At 41.5% G+C, this 25,637-nt stretch overlaps 1 protein-coding gene across 1 annotated transcript in view; it reads left to right on the top strand.

The window, feature by feature from the left end:
- The first annotated feature begins 476 nt into the window (after nucleotides 1–476).
- The window catches only part of EML6 (EMAP like 6), a 287,760-nt gene continuing 262,599 nt past the window's right edge, over nucleotides 477–25,637 (top strand). The window contains exons 1-2 of the mRNA XM_088841461.1: nucleotides 477–518; nucleotides 1,299–2,030. Coding sequence (XP_088697587.1) covers nucleotides 1,834–2,030 — 197 coding nt within the window. The 5' untranslated portion in view covers nucleotides 477–518; nucleotides 1,299–1,833. The remainder of the gene's footprint in view (nucleotides 519–1,298; nucleotides 2,031–25,637) is intronic.

Genomic DNA, 25,637 nt, shown 5'->3' with positions numbered 1-25,637 from the left:
GGACGCGGCCCAGTAGCTCAGTCACTAGGGAACTCATGGCGCGAGCCAGAGGAGTTGCTTGGTGTGCCTGCCTCTGCTCTGCAGAATCGCAAGCACCTGGGACGTGGTTAGCGGCCTCTATGTGGCCCACTCTGGGCGCATGGAATCCTGGAATTCGTGGTTTGGCTTCGCGTGCTCCCTGCCTGAGGACTCGTGGAGCGAACTACACTTCCCAGAATGCATAGGGAAGGGGGGCGTGGGCGGTAGAGGGAGGGGGCGGACCCAGAGCTCCGGGGCGTCGCCGTTTCCAAGCGCCGAGATTTCGCCTAGTAACCCGCCAGCCTAGGTTCCCGAAAGCGGCGGTGTGGCCCCGCCCCCGGAGCCTAGACTGGAGGAAGAACCTGTCTCCGGTGGCGTCCCAGTGACGAAGCCGGTCCTCGGTGCGGGAGGCGGGGAAAGGGGCGGGGGGCGGGCAAGCCGAGGATTTCGCTTGCCCTGTGAGATCCAGGACGTGCTGGCGGCGCCGTTTCAGAGCAGAGGTTAGAGGCGGGAGAGCTGGGATGCTCCGCAGGCGATCCTGCATCGGGTGTGGGAGGAGTGCAGGATGCCGCCGCCGCGGCACTGTACGCAGGCCGGGGTGTCCCCGGGGGCTGGCATCCCTCGGGTGGGCATCGACCAATGCCTGGGACGTGTGTGCGCGTGTGTGGGGGGGCTCGCTGTCCCCAGTGGTTCCGCGGGCGCTCCTCCCCACGCCGGGCTTAGAGACGAGATCCTTGAGCCCATGGGACCCTATAGCTAGCGCAAACGTTTCTGGGGAGAGGTACACGATTTTGGACTGAGAGCGTTTGTAGGTTGTGTTTTCCTGCCTCCAGCTACCGTAGTGTCTCAGTTTCCTCCGATTCAGAAAAAAATCTTTATGAAGCTTGCCATTGGAGTTCCTGATTAGTGAGAGCTGCTAAGTTCGTTTAGGTTTTCTCGGCCAAGAGAGGGTTCACGGAGGATATGAATTCTGAATATATACACAACTAATTGGAGCGTCTAAAAATGACCATTGCGTGTTTGCCCTGGCTTAATGGGGAAACTGCAAATGTTCTTTCAAATCGTATCAGTAACCAAGACCCAGCAGCATTTAGGGCATATTTCGTATCATTAAAAGGATGGATCTGGGGGGGTGGGCAGAGATGGATCTGGAGAGAGAAAAAAGGAATAGTTGACAGTTTTTTAAAAACTTGGTTTAGTTTGGGGATCATTTGCTTGGACTGGGTGACTTATGCAAAATATCTGTTTCTTTCTTCCTGGCTCTCGCCTCCTGGATGTAGACTGTCAGTTTCGGATCCGAGGATGGCGATGGCAAAGCTTACCGGAGTTCCTTGTCAAATTAAAGCTGTCACAGAATAAATCCCGTTGCCTGCTGCGAGGCCCCCGCCCCGCGCACTGCAAACTTCAGTGAGCGAACTGGGTAATCAGTGTTTGGATATGCAGATCCTTGACTTAAAAGGCGGGGTGACCCTCCCAAGAACCTCTCCGGGGGGCAGAAGCCCGCAGGTGCAGTGAGGCGCGCGGGCGCGCGCGCGCGGTTGAAGACGCCTAGCCCCGGGGAGAGGAAGCCCGGGCGCCCGGCGGGGTCTGGCTGCCGTGCACCGGCGGCTTGTCTCCGGCGGCGGCGGTGGATGATGGTGGCGGCCGGCGTGCTGGTCTGTGTGAGTGCGTCGCCGCGGAAATCAGCGCCCAGCGCTGCACGCTGAGCCCTTTGCAGGTCCTCCGCAGCCTGAGACTTGGCTAGGACAGACCCGACTCGCAGGGGCCGCGGACCGGTGCGCGGGGGCCCCGGGGGGCTAGTGGGGTCGGCTTATCATGGCGGATCGGACAGCTCCCAGCTGCCAGCTCCGGCTGGAGTGGGTGTACGGGTACCGGGGTCACCAGTGCCGCAACAACCTGTACTACACCGCCGGCAAGGAGGTGGTCTACTTTGTGGCTGGGGTCGGGGTGGTTTACAACACCCGCGAGCACAGCCAAAAATTCTTCCTGGGACACAACGACGACATTATCAGGTAAGGAGGTGGCCTGGGGCGGTGTGGAGGGGTTGGGTGTGGAGGTTGGAAGGGTGAGAAGAAGGATGACTAACTGGGATTTCGTGGGGTCAGATCTGGGCGCCCCATGGAATAAAGGAGTCTCTCTGGCACCTCAGGGAATTACAGAAGGGCTGCTGATTCTAAGCCTAGGGCAGAAGCAAGGTAAGGGTGCAGGTGGGGAGGGAGAAATCTCTTTTCTCTGTTGCTCAGCAAACCTTTTTAAATCACTAAAGAGTTAAGTGTCCTGGTGCTTTTTTGATGTTCATTCCTGCTACAAGTGGAAGGATCTTAGGGAGCTATTAAACACTTCTCTTTCCCTCCCTTACTAGGAAAATTTAGGACCAATAACCTGAACAGTGGGTATCATCTTTGGGAGGCTCTTTAGAAGGTTCCTCAGCAAGTAAGAGGATTGAAAAAAAAAAAAAGGAAATTTTGCTAAAGGTAATTTGGGATCTTCTTTCCAGATGCTTGGAAACTAGGAAATTTCTGCAGTGGGTGGGGAGTTTGTGCTCTAATATTTCACTTGGTAGTGACTTAGTGCCGAGGATCATATTTACACACTAAATGGATGCTTCCACACCATCACTGAGGGTATAAAAGACTGGCAGTTTCTGAACAACAAAACCCTACCCTCCAGCCCACAGAATGACCAACATCTGGTAGTGAATGGCTTGGACTGGTGAAGACAAAACTGGATGAATAGCCATTTTAGAAGGTCCTCCTTATTAAATTGTAAAGGGATATATTTTGATTTTTGGCCCTGTCCTCTCATCTTTGGACTGGATGCATCTTTCTCCAGCCCTTGTCAGCCTCTCCTGTGACCATACAAGGTGTGGTCCAGACGCTGTTCACAGGGAATTCCTTTTCAGCCCTTGGCAGTTGGGGAAGGTTTCCACGATATGGGAGCCTCAGCCCACAGGGAAAATGACTTGCTGAGGATGGACTACAGCTGACAGGGACCGTATTTATACCTTCCAGACTTGTGTGTTCACTGATGTAAAACAACCTCCATCACATTTCAGAATATTGCCACTTGTACTCTATGTCTCATTTCATAATGAAATAAACAGTTCAGTGGCATGTTAGTGGTCTTAATTTCTCCATGGGAAGGATGCTTTAGAAGACTCGCTTCCCCCTGCCCCGCTTTGTACTGTTGTGATTTTTCTGGAGCCCTTTTCCTCCTCAAGCCCTAAAGTTGAAAGAAAATGTTACAAAAAGTAAAAAACTATATTAATATATTAAAATATAGTGATATATATATTAAAAATGTTGATTTTTAAAAGATGAAGATTTTAAGTACTAGGAGCTCTGCTGTTCTTGAGATTTGCTGAAACTGACTTTTAAAACTTTCTTCATGTCACACTTGATAGAAGAGCTTTCTTTTCTCCCTGCTGTGATAATGGTTGTGATTGGGGCATTCTTACCTAGTTCTGTCCTGGAGATTCTGCTGCTGTAATTCCAAGCTGATTATTAAAGTCACAGGTGCAAATGATTAACAGTGACTCATGAAAAGGTTAGATGTTTAAAAATTAAAACCCATTATGTTTTTGTCCTTTCCTAACACAGTGCTTTCCATTACACCATCAAAATAAGATGTAGTCCTTTGGGGAAGGGAGAGAGTGGCAATTAAACAGGAAATTCCCTGCAGTTAAATAATAGTAATGTGACAGTTCACTGAGCTACTTTGAGGATTTGAACTCTTAATCTTAATTTTTTTCCTCTAACAGGAAAAAAAAATAGATGTACTGTGAAGCTGAAGGTGGGAGAAGGGTGGAGTTGCAGTAAACCACTGTTATGACAGACTGTTGGACTAGTGGGGTTGTCGTGATATCTGACTTAGTTGAAGAAACACTCAGATTTGAAGAAAAGTTGGATGAATTTATTTGTCTAACTGGATTTGCAGGGAGCGTCAATTGTTGAAAACAAAAAAACCTGATGACTTAATTTCTGTTTATTAAGGCAGTTATATCCTTATGCTGAATAGTGACACAGTAGCAAGGCTGCCTGTGGAGAAAGGACTAAATTTTCCACGTTATTTGGTTGGGTCTGAGTATGTGTAGGAGAGCAGAGTTCTTTAATATCCATGTATGTGTTTGCACGTAGGAATAAAATTAAGCCAAATAGGTTAAAAAACACAAATCACAGATCATTATATAATTGGGAGCTGTAAAATTAGAGAATACAGAATATTTATATTGTTATTTTGGTTTATCTTATATATGTAAATATCTTTATCCAGTGAAGGTAGTATATAAACCATATTTGTTTTCATCCTTAGTATATGGAACACTTAAGTGCCATTTGCTTCATAATTTTATTTCCAGAAACATATTAGATGTTTGAAATTAATACTGTAAAATGTTAAGAATATTAATGTATTAACTATACATATGGAGAATAAATATGTATTCTTTTATCTTTATGAATTTCAACTCATTTCTGCATAGTTAGTTATACTACTGATTTTCTATTTAAAATATTAATGTTTGTCATTGAATGAGGGGGACTAAAGCTAAGGTTTTCGTGCAAAAATGTTTGGGGTGTTTTGGAATCATGACATGAATATTAAAATTTCTAACCCTTGATTCCATTAAACGAAATAAGTAGTCATCCACATAGATTTTGCATTTGTTTGAATGATATATTCATAATGCATACATTTTCTACTGCGTTATTTATTGTGCTGCTTTCCTTAGAATCCTAACTAGAAAGCAGCCAAACAAATATTGATACCATACTCCATTTTAGAAAACCGTATCATTTCTGAGATCACGATGAACTTTAATAATAATGTAGGATTTGGCAGAGCTCATTAGAGCTCAGCATATGTGTCCTCCTGATTTGAAAGACTATGTGTTTAAGTCAGATTTTTTAAAATGTTGATATGTGAAGCATAATGTGATTTATTGGATGTGGAGGCTTAGTTTTATTCTCTTGAATGATTACCCTTCAATACAGATAACAGATTAGCGGATGATGCCATATTTTAGCTCTGATAGCATTGTGATGGGACAGGAAGATGCTTAAAGCAACAGAAGCACTCAAATCGGGGCTTGAAGGCAAGGACAATAATCGAGGCAGGAATAATTACTAACTTGGTTTCTGCTGCAGGTAGCAGACCATGACACAGAACTGGAGCAAATGAAAGAAAAGGTCATGCACACATTTGCTGTCTGTCTCCTCCCGATCATTTTCATGGTGACTCCAGTGGAGACATTTCTCCCTAATTCTGGGACCCTATTTTGTGTCTGACAGTTTCCTGTCTCCAGTTTCATTTCTCTTCTTTCCTGTGTCTCTGTTGCAAGGGAGGTTTTTCTGCAGTACCACGTTAGGGAAAAGGGCACTGGCTTTGATTTCACCCCCATTTGGGTTTGAATCCACTCTCCTCTTTACTACCGGCATCTAGGTGAGTGACTTGACCTCTCAGGGCCTCATTTGTTTGTAAGAAGGGAATTAACAACAACTAAATTGCAGAATTTCTATTTCAAATAGGTTGAAATATATATGCAAATAGTTCAGTGTGGGGCCTTGCCCTTAGTTGGTGCTCAGTAAATGCTCTTAGTAATGATAGCAGTAGTACAGTATTTAATTAAACACACACACATACACCAGAAACAAAACACTGATTCTTCATTGTCCACAGTCTGAAGTCCAAACTCCTGAGTTTTCCATTCTCTTTGGTGTTAACCTACCTTTATACCTTTATTTTCCGTGACTCTGTGCTTTCCTGCCTCATGCTGGAATGGTTTCTCACCCCCTTCATCCATCTCTTCCCTTTCCCCAGTGACATAATGGTTGGGGGCGTGTGCTTTGGTCAGTCAAATTTGATTTTGAACCTAGATCTGCCACCAGCTGGGTGACTTGGGAAAATTTCTAAATCTCTGTGAGTCTCAACTGTCATCAATCAAATAGCTTCTCATCAGTGCAGTGGAGATTTAAAGTTATCTAACTTTTAGCTTATGGAGATAACATACAAGGTTCCCCACAGTGTTTGGCAAATAGGAAGTGGCCACCACAGGGAGCCTATTTGTATCTCTGTCTTAAGTGCCCCATCCATTTCAATCTCGCTTCTCACGTGAGCCCTTTTACCACCCTTAGATGAAAAAGTGCCTTGCACTCCTAAACTTTTGCATCTTTCGTGATCAATGCTGCTCACTTGATATGTGTCATTTAGTGCATTCCTTCACTCCGAATATTTTCATTTGTAAATGTATATAAGATTCTTGAGGCTGAGAATGAATTTAATAAGCAGAACCAACATTTCCTGAGTGCAGACTCAGTGCTATAATGTTGGTACTGTGGTTAGCCTCAGTTTATTGATGAGAAAACCAAGGCACAGAGAGGTTAAAGATGTTGCCCATGGTCACTATTTAGCAGATTGTCGAATGGGAATTGGAACCCAAGTCAGTCTGATTCCAAAGCCCAGAGCTATCACTTCACTGCTTTACACACTCTTTAATTTTTCTCAGTCACTGTGGTCTCTACCATTGTGCCTTGTTTCTAACCAGAACTTGGTCAGTTCATGACTCCTTGTAACTCTGTTTTCCAGTTTCATGCTTTACATGAGGCTATTTGAAGTAGATCACTAGAACTCTGTCTAGAAATGGAACCATGTTCAGGTTCATCTTAGAACATCACCAGATTTGAAGCAATGACCTGAAACGGTGAACTACTGGAGATGTTAAAAAAAAAATTTTTTTTTTTTTTAAATCTCAGTTGTGACATGGCTAAAATTATCTGGTACTGCAAGCATGTACTATTGCATTTGTTGAATCTGAAGAGAGCGGTGTAACAGCCATGGTTGGGCTTGGGGTGTTGGGTAAACAGATTCACATGAAGTCCTGGACATCTGATTTCATATTCTTCAGTCCTTTGACCAGTTTGAATAAGGGAAACTTAGGAGTAACTATAAAGAATCAAACCTGTATTGAGTTGAGTGCCTGCTCTGTATGCAGACACTGCACACACACACACACACACACACAGAAATCCCTACACTCACAACTCAGAGCCTTTATTTTACAGGTACAGTTCAGAGAGGGAAAGAGATTTAAGCAAAGTCACTCATCTTGTATTCATCGGATCTTACTTGCTTGTTCATTGGCACAATCATGTAATGAAAGGGCTCAGTTGGTAAAGAATCTGCCTGCAGTGCAGGAGACCCAGGTTTGATTCCTGGGTTGGGAAGATCCCCTGGAGAAGGAAATGGCAACTCACTCCAGTATACTTGCCTGGAGAATCCCATGGATAGAGGAGCCTGGCAGGCTACAGTCCATGGGGTCCCAAGAGTTGGACATGACTTAGCGACTAAACCACCTATGGTCTGTTCATAAGTGATTTTACTATTATTCTTGTTCATAAGCTATTAGTCTGGTGATTTTTATCAAGATTTATTTATTCTCTAAACTGGGTAGATTTTGCTTTTCCATTTACTTTTTAATCAAAAACTAGTATCTAGAATATACTAGGTGCAGCATTGAGCATGAGCAAGTTCTTGCCCTTATTCTGATTGGGGAGGCCAACAATGAATGAACAAGACAGCAAGGTGAATACAGATTGTGCGAAGCACTAAGGAGGGATGACCATAGAGGGGAACTAGGTCAAGTGGAGTGTGGGAGCTACTTTAGTTAAGGTGTCCAGAGCAGTGCTCTAGGGAGATGGTGTTTAAGCTGAAATCTGAAGGATGAGAAGGGGCAGGTAAGTGAAGATGTGATGGAGAAGAGAGGTTATGTGCAAAGGTACCAGGATGGGAAAGACCCTGGTATGGCCAGAATTCTGGTCTAGATATCCAGAGAAAGACCAAGGTCATAGTAATTCTCATCCAGGTCATTAATGCCTTGTGGGTTTTGCTACCATATGTCCTAGATTTCCCAGGACACTCACAAATATTCCATTCAGCTATTGTTATGAGTATACTTGCTCATATCATATCATAGATCCCTTTTAATTCAGGATATATCACCATGGTTTTATTTTTAAAATATGGCTACCATATAATGAGTCACAGCTTGAAAAACATGAAGTATGGAAATGTTGGAGTATGCTCTCTTATAAAGAATTATATAGACCCTACCACCATGGTCAACAAGAATGTAGATTATACTGTGGTAAGTGAAAACCTATTCCATGGCAGCATCTTTAGGCAGGGCTGTCCTAGAGGCTCTCTTACCTGCAAGGAGGTGGTTCTGGACACCTTTGTGATGTAGGTGATGTATTTGCCACCAAACAAGAAAAAGAAAGCTGCTGGGAGGGTTTACCTTGCTGGCTCTGCTTCTGGGACTGACTCCTTCCCCAGGAGGCAAAGCCATACGGAAAGCCATCCTTTAGCCAGCAGGCTACACATCTTCAGCCGTCAGCCTTCTCTTGTAGGTTTAACTTGATTTGTCATATGTGGATTGGTCTTAAATGTAATTAAAGTGCTTGACAGCAAACAGTTCTTTGCAAATTTCATTGTGCATAGGAGTCACCCAGGTACATGTAGCTGAGTAAGCCTGGCGTGAGGCCTGACATCCTGAATTTCTAACCAGCTTCCGTCAGTTGACATTGATGCTGCTGGTCTACTATGCAGCAAGATGTTCGGGACCTCATTCATATGTTTCAGAGCTCAATAGATCAGTGTTTTTTTTTTTTCCAACCTAAAAGACATTGCTGGCTTGTGAAATAGATTTTTAAATATATATATATGACTCATTTTTTGAATTCTTAAATTAACAGAATCAATTTTTTCATTAAATTGTCACCTAACCTAGTGTTCTTTCTTCTCAGAAAGAACCAAACAAGAATTGGTTGGAACAAGTTAAGGAGATGGCTAGTGTGTCCCTGTGGGCAATGGAAGAGTGTGTCCACAGCCTTTGTGTAGACATATGTTTTCTAGTCTCTTGAGTATATTTCACCTAGGAGTGGAGTTGCTATATCATATGGTAACTCTAACTTCCTGAAGTACTGCCAAATTGTTTTCCAGACAATCCCATCAGCAGCATATGAGATTTTCAGTGACACCATATCCTTGCCAGCACTTGTTACTGTCTTTTTTATTATAGCCACCCTGTGGGTGAGAAGTGGTATCTTGTTGTGCTTTTAATTTGCATTCCCTAAGAACTGATTATACTGATTACCTTTTCATAAATTTTTGACCATTTGTATACCTTCTTTGCAGAAAATGTCTATTCGGATCCTTTGCCCATTTTAATTGGCTTATTTGTTTTTTATTGTTGTAAGAGTTCTTTATATATTCTGAATGTAAATCCCTCATCTAATATATTATTTTCAAGTATTTTCTCCCATTCAGTAAGTTGTCTTTTCACTTTTTTGATGGTGTTCTTTGAAACACAAAAGTTTAAGATTTTGATGATGTCCAATTTATCTTTGATGATGTCTAATTTATCCAACTTATCTTTTTCTTTTGTCACTTATACTTTTAGTGTTATATCTAAGAAACCATCACCTAATCCAAGGTCATGAAGATTTATTTCTGTTTTCTTCTTAAGAGTTTTATAGTTATAGCTTTGACATTCAGGCAGATAATCCATTTTGAGTTAAATTTTATACATGGTGTGAGATGAAGGGTCCAACTTCTTTCTTTTGCATGCAGATATCCTGTGGTCCCAACACCATTTGTTGAGAAGACTTTTATTTTTCCATTGAATTGTGTTGGATGCCTATAGCCTTTGACCTTCCCTACCAGGCAGCCCATTCCTCGCATACGGAAGATACTGAACATTTGGGGATCCAGAAACAAGCAATCATTAAAAAGATTAACCTAGAAATGACAGAAATTTGAGGCTTTGGTTACCATTCTGCATTTGTAGAGATGCTGTTATATCCTATGAAAGATATGTAGCTTTTTATATATTTAAACAGTATAACTGATTATACATTGAGGAGTCAGTGCAGTTTTTAGCAACTGCTGGTTTAAGGACCAGCAGCAATGTATACATTGACTTTGTTTACTTCCAGAGATTCTGAGCATTGAAAATGAAATTATAGTCTTCAGTCTTGTTGTTGGAGACAGACTTACTGAGACCTACCTACTGAGGCAGCTGAGTGGGTGGAGTTTGTCTGGAAAGCAAAGGGAGTGGTCAGACCTCTTGACCTTGACCTCTTTACCAGTTCACTGCTTTCTTCTCTCAATGGGAGGCAGACACCTGGATGGCCTCAGCCTAGGAGTTGAAGGATTCTAGGATTGCCCACTAATTCTCTGTCATTTCCTTTCCCATCAGCATGAAGGAGGGGAGTGGCAGGCCAACTCTGCCTCCCTGAGAGGAAACACGCTTTCTTTGGACTGGTAGTACATATATAGGCTGGTCAGAGAATTGTTCTGAGGTTATTGAGAATTCTTGTTTAGTTTACATATTGTTTAATAATGTCACTTAAACATTTTTCTGTGTTCATTATGAATTGATTTTATGGGTAAGAGTAAAACAAGATCCACCAGTGATGAGATGCCTTCTAAGTAGGAGATCATCAGTTGCAAGAGACTGAAATTTTCTCAAAAGAAGAGTTAAGAAGGGAATCACAAGGTGAGAAAAGAATCTTTTGATACTCAATTATTATAGAGTATATTGGTGGCCTCTCATACACTGCACAGTTATTAGGCAGCTAGTCTTTTCCTGTTTCTTTCTCTTGCAAGCATGCATCACAGGAAATCACATCTCTGCTTCTCCCTAGATAAAATATGCTTTGATTTTCTCTGACTGCAGACTGACTCCTTAAGTCAGTGATCCATTTTACATATAGCCATCCCCCAAAAAAGCCATCTTAACCTCCTCACTGTACTAGATTATACAGCTTGGCCCTACAGAACCAATTGATTAACTCTTGTGAGCCTGAATTCCAGATTTCCAGGAAAGAGAATCTGATCGGCCACACCGGGTCGGCAGGATCAGGATGTCCACCAGTTCAATCCGCTGTAGCCTGGAAGGCAGGCCTAGGTTTCAAAGCGCTGTCCTTTTAAGGAAGATTGTCTAATAAGAGAGGTATAGATTGAGAAAGAATGAATGGTAACTCCACTGTAGGAGGTGGATTAGAAGAGGAGGTAGCAAGTGGGGTTTTGGAGCAGAATAATGATGAGAAGTACTGCGCTGAGTCAAGAAGTCAGGAAAATGATATTAAGTTTTAAAAACAAAATTCTGGTGACTGTCAACACATCATGGAATTTTTAGTTCTTATAACAGGCCGTGGATGATGCCCCTGGGAAATACTGGCCATTGGCTGATGACCAGTCTTGGAGGGCTAGGTGTACATCAAGCATCTGTCTGCTGGGGTGCTAGTGCTCCTACTGAGAGTGTTCACTCTCCTGCTGGGGTCCGGTGATAGGACTGGAGGCAGAGGGGATCATGTAGGAATAAGGGCCGATGCTAGCAGGTACCAGAAAGGTGGCCTGACAACACACACAGGCAGCTTCCTGGAGCAAGTTCAGGCTCCTCAGCTGAGGCAGGTGAGGCTTGGGGCAGCAGCTGTTTACCTGCTGGGGAAGAACTATTTCCGTGCTTTACCTGGCACAGATACTGGTGCGTTCCTGCTAATCACCAGCCTTGGTGATGAGTGAACCCTGAATGATTTACTGAGCTTGGCCATCTAACAGACATTGAAAAAGAATCTTCCTCAAGCCAGACTTAAAATCTACCTAAGGTTCCCCATTACGAGCAGGATAAGTATCAAGCTTACCCATGCTCATTCAGAGTAGTCTCCTAAGACTATTATGATCGGTTCTTCACTCTTCCTCCAGCTTGATGTCTGTCCCTCTCCTAACATCCTCAGGCCACATCAAACTCCTTGCAGTTACCTGGACCCAGTACCTTATTTTGTGTATCCTCAACCTGGCACATGCCATTGACTGCCTGAAATGACCCCTCACTTGTCCACACATACACTCTTTTTCTTCTTTCAATCTCATGTAATGTCATCGCCCCCTGAAGCTGTACTTTGACAGCTGGACTCTAGGCCATTCTTTCTCTGTGCATCCAGGCCACCATGCAAGGACCTCCACACTGGATTCATTGCACTCATGGTTTTGCATTTGTTGACTTACCCCTCTCCACACCTGGTACAAGTTCCATGTGTCCCCTGCCTAGCACCTGCTGTGGACATAGTGCTTCGTGTATTGTTAGTTGTTGTTCGTGCTTCATATCTCAAATTATTTAGAAGGAGAAAGGTATGACAGGGGGGTGAGATTTCTATAGAACTCATTCTGTACATACTTTCTGAAAATACTAATATATTCTCATTTGGCACTTAGAAGCAGGATTCAAAATCTTCATGACCTGAAGCTAATCATGAAGAAATGTGAATATGAATTGAAGGACAGTCTACATTACAACTGGCCTGTAGTTTGAAAAAAAAAAAAAAACAACCCAAAACTTATTCTCATAAAAGACACAAGGAAGTAAGGGACTGTTCCAGTTTTAAGGAGACTAAAAGGATGGAAGTAAATGCAATACGTGATCCTGGCTTGTTAGTTGTTCACTTGCTAAGTCGTATCTGACTCTTTGCAACCCCATGGACTGCAGGACACCAGTCTTCCCTGTCCTTCACCGTCTCCCTGAGTTTACTCAAACTCATGTCCATCTAGTCAGTGGTGCCATCCAACCATCTCATCCTCTGTCGCCCCTTTCTCCTCCTGCCCTCAATCTTTCCCAGCATCAGGGTCTTTTCCAATGAGTCGGCTCTTCACATCAGGTGGCCAAAGTACTGGAGCTTCAATTTCAGCATCTGTCCTTCCAGTGAATATTCAGGGTTGGTTGGGGTGGTTAGGGATTGGTATAAGTGACAGTATTGGTTGGGGTGGTTAGGGATTGGTATAAGTGACAGTATTGGGACAATGGGTGAAATTTGAACATGGAAGTATATGTTAGGAAATAGCACTGCGTTCACATTAAAATTCTGAATTTGATTGTAGCAGTGCAGTTACGTAAGGGAAGGTTCTTGTCTTAGGAGAAATGTGCTAGAATATTTAGGAATGAAGTGTTATGGAGCTGCAGACAACAGTAATAAGGTGTCTGTGTGCGTGTGTATGTTTGTGTTTCTCATGGCATCTGTTCTCTCCTCTTAACCACTGCTTCCTTCCTGCTTCCATCCTTGCCTCTCCCATTTTATTTTCAACACAGAAGCCAGTTGATCTGGCTGCAACATAAGTCAAGTCATGTTAATTCTTGCTCAGAACTCTCAGAGCAAGCGTAGAAGTCCTTATAATGGCCTCTAAGCCTCTTTGGGGATTTGGCCTTCTGTTACCTCTATGATCTAATCTATTTTCTCCCCATCCCTTGCTCCACTTCAGCCACATTGGCCTCCCAACTGGAATGCCCAGGCACCCTACTGCCCCAGGGCCTTTGCACTTTCCCTCGGTCTAGCTCCTCCTCCTCCTAGACGTCACATGACTTCACTCACCTCCACTGGGTCCCTGCTCAAGGTCATCTTCTCGGTGAGCCCTTCCTTGACTACCCTATTTAAAATGTCGACTCCTCCCCAACACACTCCTTATTTCTCATCCCTGTTTCATGTTTCCCCTTAGTTCTTTTTTGTTTTGAACCTTGTTGACTTTCTTCACTAGAATATGAGCTCTATGTGGGCAGAGATTTTTGTTTGCTGCCCTGCCTACAGTGTCCAAAATGATGCCTGGTATGTAGAAGACACTTAATAAGTATTTATTGAATGAATAAATGAATAACTAGTATATGTTCACTTCTGTTTGTTTTGAGATCACCTCCTTGGAATTTCTGCTTAGAACAGGATTTTTTGAAGGGGTTGCCTTTGACAGACTGAAGCTTATGGATCCCATCTCAGAATAGTAGATTTCTTTGTTCTGGTTTGTCCTTTTACCAAAGTATAATCTAGATACAGAAAAGTGTACATATCATAGTGTACAGCTGGATCAATTCTCACGACCCCAGTGCACCTGTAACCCTCCCTTACATCAAGAAATAGAACCTTACCAGCACGACTGGGACCGCTGAGCACCTCCTTTCAGTCCACCCCCGCCCCCCCACAAAGGTGACCTCTATCCTGGCTTTTGCCAGTGTAGATTAGTGTTGCCTGGTGTTGCACCTTTAAAAGGGATGGTACGGTATGCATTTTTTTTGTGTGTCTGGCTACTTTCAATCAACATTATAAGATTTGTCTCTGCTTCTACGTGTTTATTCTCAGTTTCATATTTTCCATTGTGTAGAAATATAGTTTATCCATTCTACTGTAGGTGGGCGTTTGGGTGACTTCTGGTTTCTTTTGACTACTATTAACATTCTAGTAGGGCTTCCCTGGTGGCTCAGAGGTTAAAGCGTCTGCCTCCAATGTGGGAGACCCGGGTTTGATCCCTGGGTCGGGAAGATCCCCTGGAGAAGGAAACGGTAACCCACTCCAGTATTCTTGCCTGGAGAATCCCATGGACGGAGAAGCCTGGTAGGCTACAGTCCACGGGGTCGCAAAGAGTCGGACACGACTGAGCGACGGAACGGAACATTCTAGTACAAGTGAACATATATATCCATTTCCACATGGGAGTGGTATTTCTGGGGCATGGGGTGCATACGTGATCAGTTTTTCTAGGCGCTGCCAGACCCTTTTCCAAAGTGGATAAATCAGTTTATACTCCCACTGTTATGGAATTTCCTAATGCATAAAATAAAGTACATAAATGCATAAAATAAAATACGTAAATAGGATTGGAAAGAAAATTAATTATTTTGAAATACAATTGGAATAATACAGTTGGAAAAATATTGTAATATGTCATGATATGTGTGCTTCTTTTTTAACTCATGCAATTGAAAGTTCTAGCAGTTTTAATATTTATTGTAAATTTAAAGTAGTAATGGGTATACATGATGTTTGAAAAATCTGTAAAAACTGTAATATATGAAAATATCTGTGATTTTATTGATCTCAAGGTCACAGGTACTACTATAGTTTGTTACCTACATTTTGAATGATAGGAAATTCTAAAGCCTATTATAAGTTAGTGAAAAATAAAGACTTTTAGTAATTTTTAGTCCATCTAAACACATAAACCCTTCTGAATTCTATTAAGGAGTGCATGGACTCTAAGTTAAGAATCTCTTGATTAGAGGAACAAAAATGATTTACAACAAATATTTCTCAAGTGTCTACTATGTGTCATGTGGGCTTCCCTGGTGGCTTAGTTGTAAAGAATCCACCTGCCAATTTGGAGATGGAAATGGCAAGAAGGAAGGAAATGGCAACCTAGTCCAGTATTCTTGCCTGGGAAATTCCAGGGACAGAGGAACCTGATGGGCTATAGTCCATGGTTTGCAATAGAGTTGGACACAACTTAGTGACTGAACAACATCAGCAAATTTCTCATGTATTGTGCCAGACACTGGGGACCCAACAGTGAGTAATATACATCTCTTCTCAAGGAACTTATAATCATGAAAGCAATATTCATAAATAAGTTAGCAGCTGGGTCTATGTGTTTGGGTCTATGATAGTTAGCCCACGGCATATACCTAACCCATACGTGGGAGTGGATGGTGGTCAGAGAAGGTTTTCTGGAGAAAGGAGCATCATTAGATTTAGGCTGTGTTTTGATTACTCTGGCTACGGTGTGAATGATGAATTGTTGGAGAGAAAATCTGAAGGCACTTAAAATAATCCAGATATGAGGTCATTATGATAGTATGCAAGGAAAGCAATGAGTGTGTTCTGGAGACTCTGGATTCCTGTTGACTGACTGGATATAGGTGATAGAGGAGAAGGAAGGTGTAAGGTTAACAATCAACCGGTTGGATGGCGGTTATCGTTCGCTGAAGCAGAATGAGGAGCAGGTTCAGGGCCAGGGAATGATGAATTCAGATTTGAACACATGTAGATTGAAGTGTTTGTGGAACATCCAAGAGGTGATTTTACATTTATGTGGGTCTCTCTCTCAGGACAAGGAGCCTGGCAGGCTACAGTCCATGGGACTGCAAGGAGTCGGACACGACTGAAAGAGTGACACTTTCGCTGTCTCGCTCAGGAGAGAGCCCTGTGAGCGTCAGGGAGCATGTGGGAGTGGATACGATAACCCAGAGAGCACGCAGAGGAAGAAGAGGCCAGGCTTAGGATTGTGAGGAAGATCATCTTTCAGGTGATCGATCAGTAAATACAGATGCATGTGAGTGATGCAGATAGTCACAGGGCTAGGAGGAGAGCCGAGTGCCTGGAGGCCAAGAGCAGAGACGGTGTCAAGGAGACCCTCAATAGGATCATTGGAGTACCACACAGTAAGTCTAGAAAAGGGCCCTGTGGATTCAGCAATGAGAAGATAGTTGATGAGTTACTTCTACTACAGAAACACTGGGAATGATTATTTTCCTCTAGGTTGTACTTTCATCTGGGTTTTAAACATTCTGTTATAGCAGTTAGAATTCCAAGGGCCATTTCCTTTTAGCTTTACTTTTCTTCTTTCATCTCTTTTATATATTTCACTCATGCCCCAGTGACTTTTATGCTGCACTGGTATTAAGCAGTCATTTCAGCTTAATGACTTATCTCTAACAAACTCTAGCTCTTTTTTTTTTTTAAAAAAAAAAAAAAAGGAGAGATATCATTATAGACATTGCTTCTTGGTAAAAAGCCTTTCCAGGTCTATTTTTTGCATAGTAGATATGAATGCAATCACTTTGGCCAGGCCATGTTTATCTATGTGGGAACCTGGCCTGCTGACAATGAATTCATGTCATCCTTCTTGCCTTGGATAATACTCAATTTTTAGTCCATATGATAAAATATGATGGAAGAGATATAAATTCTATAATGTTTCATAATTATTTTCTTCCCAGAATGTCACTTGGATTTTTATATGAATTATAGTAGATAAGTGGGAAGGTGTTCAATGAAATCACTCTGTGTTCAGCGCTGACTGTGTAAATGGCAGTGTTAACAGGTCACAGCAATAATAGTTCTCCAGGCAGGAAGCCTCGAGTGCCTGTTACTTCCTCCTCTTTCATCTCCATTATCCATCAGCCCCAAGTCCAGTTGGTCACATCCTCTCTGTCTTGTTGCTTCCGCCCTAGTTCACACCCCTGCTACTTCACACCTGGTTCAACCTATGTCAGGACAGTTTTGGCAGCTGCTTAACTAGTCTTCCCACCCTTACCATCACCCCTCTAGTCAATCCTTTGTTTGAAAATCTGCCTAAACTTAAAGATAATGCAGATTTATGAGCCTGTTCCTTAAGATTCTACTTCGGTAGGCCCAGCTATGAGTCCCCAAAATCTATATTTTAAAGAAATTTTCCAGTGAAATATAGATATGTGTGTGTGTATATAGATATAATGTGCACACACACTCACTTTCCTTGCTCTGTCCATTGAGAGGACTGAATAACAGCGACTAGCAGGCACACACCTAGCTCCCAGAACTTGTTTCTAATACCATTTGCCACAGCAAAGAATTAGAACTCCTTATGAAAAGAGCTGATTCTAGGCCTGGGGCAGGGAAAATGCAAGATGAGAATGAAACAGAAAGTATAGCAGTCCTCAAAAAATAAGGGAAGTTGTTAAAATGACATAAGAGCCAGCTTGAAGGGATCACCATAGGTCACACCTGGGATAATTTGAGCATTAATTATAATCCATTGAATAAAATGAAAAATCCATGTATCTATAGTGATATAAAAAAGTAATGGGGAGAAGAGAGGGGCCTCCCTTGAGTAGAACATAAACTATTAAATGCAGATGGAACGATGGAGTTAGAAAATCAACAGATGATGTAACTAGCGATGCAAGTTGAAGGACATACTTACATAGTACTTTGCCTCGAGATACTTATTAATTATAGTGGACAAGCAATAACTACTGTGGACAAACCTGGCAGACACCCGCTTAACCAAAAGAGCAAGCATTCACAATAGTGGAACAAACCAAGTCATTAGAAACAAAAAACTTCCCCAAGTGGTTCTGGATTCCAGAATTGCTACAGTAGGCTAGCTTTGGAATTAGCCTTTGAAACTACAGATTTGATCTATCTCTGCATTGCTTCAAAACTCCTGCCAGCCCTATTACTTTTGGAAAGGGCTTCAGATGCTCAGGCCTGGCCCCACCCTACCTTCTCTCCATCCTTTCCTAGCACAACTCAGTTCCCCACTTTCCTCACTGTTCCTCTCACCACACCACACCCTTTGCAGTGACCCAGACGGTTTCATCTCTCTGTGACTGCACACGACCCTGCTGCTTAAACTGCCTTCCCTGGTCTGTCGGGTAGGTTCATGTTGTCCAAGAGGCAGCCCCAGCACACCGTCTTGTGAAGCCCTTCATGATTTCTTGAGGAAGAACTAGTGTCTCTTTCTTCAGGACACATGCCGTATTTTCTCCATATCTCTCGCACAGCACTTCTCACATTATGCTGTGATTTTCTATTTGTGTATTTCTTTACCCCACCCACCCAGCATACTGGAGGCACCTTATGTAGTGAAAAGAACTAGGACTCCAGAGCCAGCAGACCTCCATTTGAATCTGATTCTACCACTTCTTAGTTTTTATCTAGCCACACCCAGCTTCTTCCTCTAGATCTATTGATGGGTTATTAGGAGAATCCAGTTAAATAAAGCATGTAAGGAGCTTTACAAAATGAGTTTGAAAGAAATAAAGGGGAAGATCCAAAGAAACTGACCTCACTAGGCCCTGAGTAAGTTTTTAAAAATATATATTGATACACACAAATATTTTACATGTACACATTTTCCCCTGTAATCCTACAGAATTTCAAAGGTGTAGTTCCATAGGTGGTATTTGACACACCCCATATTTGAACCCATCTGACTCCAAAGTCATGCTCTTTCTGTTAGGTGGGACTATCAACCAGAAGGAAGAGACAGACAGAGTCACAATTACACAGAGTCACAATCACAATTACAGAGTCACAGTTAAATGTTAAACACTTAATGTCACAGACTCCAACCCCTTCATGGAAGTTGTAGTCTCTAAGCCATTCATTGGGGTGGGGGGCGGGCATGGTGGTCAGAGAAGATAGTTGAATGGAGATCCAGATTAGATGGTCTCTTACATGAGTGGTTGCCAGAAGAGGTGAGAGTCTTCTCACAGATATTGATTGAATGTCCACCAGAGACCATCATGGTCATCGTCATATGTGTGAGGTTTAAGGAGAGCATGAGGACTGAGAAGGATGAGAGCTTAAGATAGAAGCCTGGGATACATCCTTACCTTTACATTCTGGAGCACAGAGCGGGCTGGGAAGGGGCAGAGCCACAGAAAGAGCTGCAGAAGTGCAGGGCCACGGAAGAGAAGGGGGCAGCGGATGCCTGTCTTTCTGTGTTCCGGGTGGTGAGGGCTGCTAGAGGGGCTCCACTGTGGAACCCAGCAAAGCAAGGGGCCTGGATTGGGACTCAAAGAGGTCTCGGGAAGAGCACTTTCATTCCGGTCATGTGGGGACAGAATTCAGATTCCTGAAACAATGAGTAAGAGTCAAATATGGGGGCAGCAGGAAAGTGCAGTCTAATTAGGGCTATATTCCCACCAACTTGGACAAAATGCTTCCTGAGATCTGGAAGACTCAAGAGTCATCTTGCTCATAGGCACCTATTCTGGGAGATTAAGCATCCCCAGGGTGCCATCTGTTTCAGTGGGGAATACTCAACGAAAATGCCATTTGACCACCAGCTGTGTCTCTTCCTCCCCAAAGCATCCTTAACCATGAGGCATATCTGATTTCATGGAGTTGCAAATCAGAGGTTGAACATCTACTTACTGTTTCCGTAAGGACAGGCTCGTGATTTTATCTGGTTTCATTATTTCTTTTCAAGACTTACACAGCAAACTCTTTAAATGGTTTAGCGAAACAAAGGAAGACAGGTTTGTTTGGGGTTTTTTTTTTTGTTTATTAATCCTTATACTCTGCCACACTATAGAGTCAAATTTCACATAATTCAGAGTTTTGGAGTTTTCTTTTAGCTAGAGCAGATTTTCTCTTTAAATGATAATATTTTTGTTATTTTATATTAATAGATGGAAAATGATTATCTGTTTTATAGGTATATTTAATTCCATATGTGACCTAGTTTCCTCTAAATCTATCTCAAATCTCAGAAGCTAATTCAGCAGCTTGGTTTTTTCCTTCTGGGTGCCACAAAAATGTGGAAACCATATTTCCAGAAATAGATCAATGAAAGTATTGAGCAGTAGCATGCCAGGAGTAATCATGCAGAGGTGCCATATCAAGGAGCCAATCCCACTGGGACAGAAAACATCCCAGTAGTCGTTACAGGTTGTCAGTTGCTGGATGTCTAAGTTATTTGTCTCCTGGCCTGTATACACTTCAAAGACACTGCAATATGGGCACTATGTATTTTCCACAGCTTATGCTCATTCAGAGTGAACACACGTCCTTGACCTTTCCCTGAAGCATTCTTAGGAATTTTAACTACTCTAGGGTTTTAAAAAGTGATTTTTTAAAAAAATATCAAGGAGAGATGCAGCATTTTAGTAACCATGTGTAAAATACAAATGATAAGAATTTTAGGACTTCACCAATCCCATCATGTTGGTGGATTAAATGTTTTTGTAATTAGACCATCCTGTACAGTGACTTGAGAGTCTAAGGTCCTCCCATGTTCGGAGCAGGCCACTTTGCCTTCTTCAGCCACAAAAGAAGCACATCTAGCAAGGGACACCCTTCTTTTCTTACCAAGTGTGCTTTCTGGATAATAAAGTAAAGGTCTTCTAGATTGGTATTTTAGTGGTAGCAAGTAAAAATAGATAGCTAGAAAATATATTATAACAAGGCAAGCTTCCAGAAATTCAGAACAGTGGAAGTTAATAACAAGATGTTCAAGAGGGAGAGGACATATGTATATCTACCTGTGGCTGATTCAAGTTGATGTTTGGCAGAAACCAACAAAATTCTGTAAAGCAATTATCTTTCAATTTAAAAATAAATAAATTAAAAAAAACTAGGTTAGCCTTTTTGGAGGGGTTCCAAAAATCCTGTTATAGGAACTAAACAAATATTTGTGAAATAACAGAAAAGTTTTAACTCTCTGTGGATTTATCCTATAACCTTGTTTGTCAGTATGCTATGTGGAAACTACCATGTATGTCTGAAAGGCTCATAATGAAATGACCTTGATTCTTATTTAAGGCTAATATAGCAATAAAGAATAAAAATGGCAAGGGAAATGAGAACCTAGTAAATTATTTCAGGCTGTTTGTTTTATTTTATCTGGGCCCTAAGCAAAAATATACTAATTGGCATGATTGATTTTATGATGTTTTATTTATCCTTGAAATATATGAGTTTATGGGAGGTAAAACCCTTGAAGTATATGTGGAAGACTGTTGAACAGTTATTGTTTCTATTAGTATCTTGTTTTAATGTTTGTTCATAACTAAATTATAGAAATTTGTTTAGGAATACTACTTTATATTAATAGGTAGATTACAGAAATGAGCTATTATTACTTACCTTAATTTTGCATCTGGTTATTTTTTTTTTTACAATTTATGGGTTAAGAAAGTTTCGCTTTAATATGTGCAAGGTGTTCCAGTAATTCTAGAGGAAATTTATTCCTTTTAGTGCAATTTATTACAGAAATCATAAGGGATAAAATTGTTTATTGATATTTTGCAGACCACCAAAAAGAAATCACAGCTATTTGACAGAGAACTCAGGAGAAATAAACAGTAAGATAACATAAGAAATTATCAAAACTGTACGGTGCCAGAGAAAGACTCAATGAAAACTTACTTCCGTTTCATAGACAAGTTTGCCCCAGTGCTTTCAGTGGGAATAATTGTTAAATGATCCTTAGTTGAAGTTATAAACTAAAAATCATGGGTGTTATTAAAAACAACCTTAGAAGAATCTCCTTGGATGGGAGAATATAGCATCTGGTTTTGGCCTGATGACTTTTGGGCTAGTGCCTTTAGTTTGCTTTCTGCAGGCAAAGGCAGTAAGAGAGTATCAAAAATAGGATGTGAATTTTATAATTAAGTTTATAAAGGGCAGAATTAAGGGCAGAAAAAAGGGCAGTAGAATTTGGGATTTCATAATGATAGCCAAAATGCTTTAAAAGTTTGTATATCAGATACAAACTGTTTTGAAGGTAAACTTTAATATCCTCTACTTGTAATTTAGGCTTCCAAACCTTTATTTCTTCTTCCCTACCTTAAGAATGAGCTCATTCTAGGTCATTATTTTCAGCATGTCTAGCAGTCCAATGTTTTTCAGTTACACTGTGTTTAAATTACATGTGGTACTTAGATTTGGTGGGAAGCTCACAGAATCTCAGTTATGCTATTTTTAAAAAGTTCCTTCTTTCCCCCCATTATATCAATATGTACTCATTAAACAAAAATTTGAAAATAATACCAGAAAGGTAAAATTGTCCTTGAGTTCAGTTCAGTTCAGTCGCTCAGTCATGTCCAACTCTTTGCAACCCCAGGAATCACAGCACGCCAGGCCTCCCTGTCCATCACCAACTCCCGGAGTTCACTCAAACTCACGTCCATCGAGTCGGTGATGCCATCCAGCCATCTCATTCTCTGTTGTCCCCTTCTCCTCCTGCCCCCAGTCCCTCCCAGCATCAGAATCTTTTCCAGTGAGTCAACTCTTCGCATGAAAATTGTCCTTAGTTGACACCAAATATGTTTACATTTTTATAAACTTTAAAATTCAAGAACACACATATTAGAAAGCACACAGTTTGTCAGTATTCAACTTGATGAAACTTAGCAAAGTGAGTACACCCATGCAACTATCACGTAGATCAAGAAATACAGCATCACTGCTTCCCAGAGCGTGTCACCTGTCACCTCCTCATCATTATCTCCTCTGGAAGATAAGCATTATCCTGACCCCTCTCGTAAAGATAAGTTTTCCCTGTGGTGAGCTTTATCTAAATTAAATTATATAATATATGCTCTTTTATGTGGTGCTTGACTTGCTCACCAAGTCTGTCTATGAGACTCATGCATGTTGTTACATGTAGTTCATTCTTTTTCATTGTATCTGTCTAGTGTTCTATTGTGTGAATATACTCTCTTTACTACTGGACATTTGGGTTGTCTCCACTTGGAGGCTACTAGAAGTCATGCTTCTTTGACTGTTCTTGAACATGTCTTTTGGTGGATGAATGTGCTTTTCTTTTGGTGTGTACCTAGATCATAGGGCGTGTACATATTTAATTTTTAATAAATATACTACTAAACAGTTTCCCCAGTGATTATATTAATTTTTGCACAGCAGTGTATGAGAGTTCTAGTTCCTGTACATTCTTGCTAACAGTTAATATTGTGTGTTTTTTTTCTATTTAATTGATCCTCGTGGTTAATATGGCACATTGTGTTTTTAATTTGATTCTCTCTGATGGTCAATAAAGTTGAGCACATTGTGGTTAGAACAGTGTCCCTCTGAACATGTCCATGTCCTAATCCCTGGAACCTTTGAACATGTCACAAAAGGGATATTACTGATGTGCTTTTAGAATTGGGAGATTGTCCTGAATTATCTCAGCAGGCCCAATGTGATCATAAAGGTCCTTATAAGTGCAAGGGGGTAGAAGGAGAATTGGAGAAGGTGTTGTGATGGAAGAAATGATGCAGCATGAGAAGGATTAGACTGACTTTGAAATGCAGGGGGCCCACTAGCCAAGGAATGAAGGCAACCTCAGGAAAAAACAGATTCTCCCCTAGAACCTTAAAAAGAACACAGTCCTGAGTATATCTCAGTTTTTGCCCTTAAAGGCTATTTTGAACTCCTGGTTTCCAGAACTATAAGGTAATAAATGAGTGTTGCTTTAAGTCACCAGGTTTGTGGTAATTTCCTACTACAGCAGCAATAGGAAACTGATGTTGGCACCTTTTCATAGGCTTCTTGCACATTTGGGTACCTTCTTTTGCAAAGTGCCTGTTCAGGTCTTTTGATCATTTAAAATAACTGACTTGTCTTTTCCTATTGATACATAGAATTTATTTGTATATTCTGGATATAAATCCTTTGTCAAATTTACATAGCAAATGTTTTCTTGTAGCTTGTATTTTTTACTGCTAACAGTACCTTTTGTTACAAGTTCATAATTTGATGAAGTCCAATTTTACAATCTTTCTCAATCTTATACTTTGTGTTTAATGCTTTCTGTGTCCTGTTTATACAAGTGTGGGTCCTGATTTTATATTGTTGTATATAACAAAATTTCCTTAATTGGTTCCCCTATAGTTGGACATATGGATTGTTTCCTTTACTTTCCTTTTCAGAAATGATGCTCTGATGAGCACTTGTCTATGAAAACCCTGGTCTGGATTTGGAATTTTTTTTTAAGTAGAATTTTTATTTCTGTTGCTGTTTTTTGTTATTTTCTCTGAAACTTTAAGGAACTTCTCTTTATTCTTGGCATGTTGAAATTTAACAGTAATATGCCGATGTTTGAATCTCTTCCTCTCCATTTTTCTTGCCTCTTTTGGGACCTTTCAGTCTGCAAACCTGTGAGCCTCAGTTCTGGAATATTTTCTTGCATTGTTACTGTGATAATGTCTTCCTCTCCAATTTCTGCTCTTTCTTTTTCCAAGTCCTTTTAGTAGTTTTGGTACCTCCGTGGTTAACCTGTAATTGGAATCATATTTTTCATATTGTTGTTCTGTTTCCAATTTTCTAGTAGCTTTTTCAATTTTATTTTGCAAACTTTCCACTGAATTTTATTTCTATTACTATATTTTATCTTTTGAAATGTTCTTTTAAATGTACTGAATGTTTCTTTTTAACAGCTTCTTATTCTTGTTTCAGTATATTGCAATACTTTCTCTTATTTCTCTGAGGATATTATGTTGTTTTAAAATTTTTTTCTGTCCTTTTCATTGTCTGTATTAATTCAGCATTTCTCTTCCACCTACCCTCTTACATTTGTATTAGTGTTTACTTTTCAGTTTCAAGGCTTTCATCACATGTTGGGTAACTTTTGGCTCTCCTTTTGCCTTTAAGAGCAAGACTCTGTAAAGTGGTTGGAAGCTCTAGGGGCACAGGGCTTGTTGAGTGGCGTGTAAAATTGGTGAGCCAGCTTCTCACAGAAGGATGAGAAAAGGTCAGAAGTGAAAGAGGTGTTTTCTCTTGTGTTGGCCATTCTCCCTAGAAAGATAGCTCTGAATCTCTTGCCTGAAGGTAGGACAGATGGCTCTAAGCCTGAATGCCAGGGTTGCAGGAGCAGAGTGGTGCGGGTTCCAGAATTAAGCGGACACTTGCTTTAGCTCCTGAATGGGCCTCAGTCCTCCCCTCAGCTGGGCAGCTTCCCAGAGAGTAAGCCTCCAAAGGTCTGCTGGGTGGGAGGAGATCTTGTGGCCTGACTCCTCTACAAACTACGGCCTCTCAGCTTGGCCCTCCTCCCTTCCGCCACCCTCCGCTCCTGCCTGCCTAGCCGGCTCCTGTCTCCCAGCCCTGAGCCCTTCCAGGTTCCTGGCTGTGAACCTGCCAATTCTTTCCAGCCTCCCCTTCGTCCTCCCACTCCTGCCCACCCGGTAGGCTTAGATTTCAGCTTTCCTAGGGCTCTAAAATCAGTCACCACCTTATCATTTGCTTTCTGGTTCTTTTTTTTTTTCTAATTCTCTTGTATATTTTCTCCTTTTCTGTTCTCTTTGTGAGTTTATGTCT

This window comes from Moschus berezovskii, chromosome 11 (genome assembly GCF_049115385.1).
Source record: "Moschus berezovskii isolate FMDL1 chromosome 11, NW_MosBer_1.0, whole genome shotgun sequence".
In the NCBI taxonomy this organism is placed as follows: Eukaryota; Metazoa; Chordata; class Mammalia; order Artiodactyla; family Moschidae; genus Moschus; species Moschus berezovskii.
Note: the sequence above shows the minus strand (reverse complement) of the source record. Positions and strands in the feature narration are given on the sequence as shown.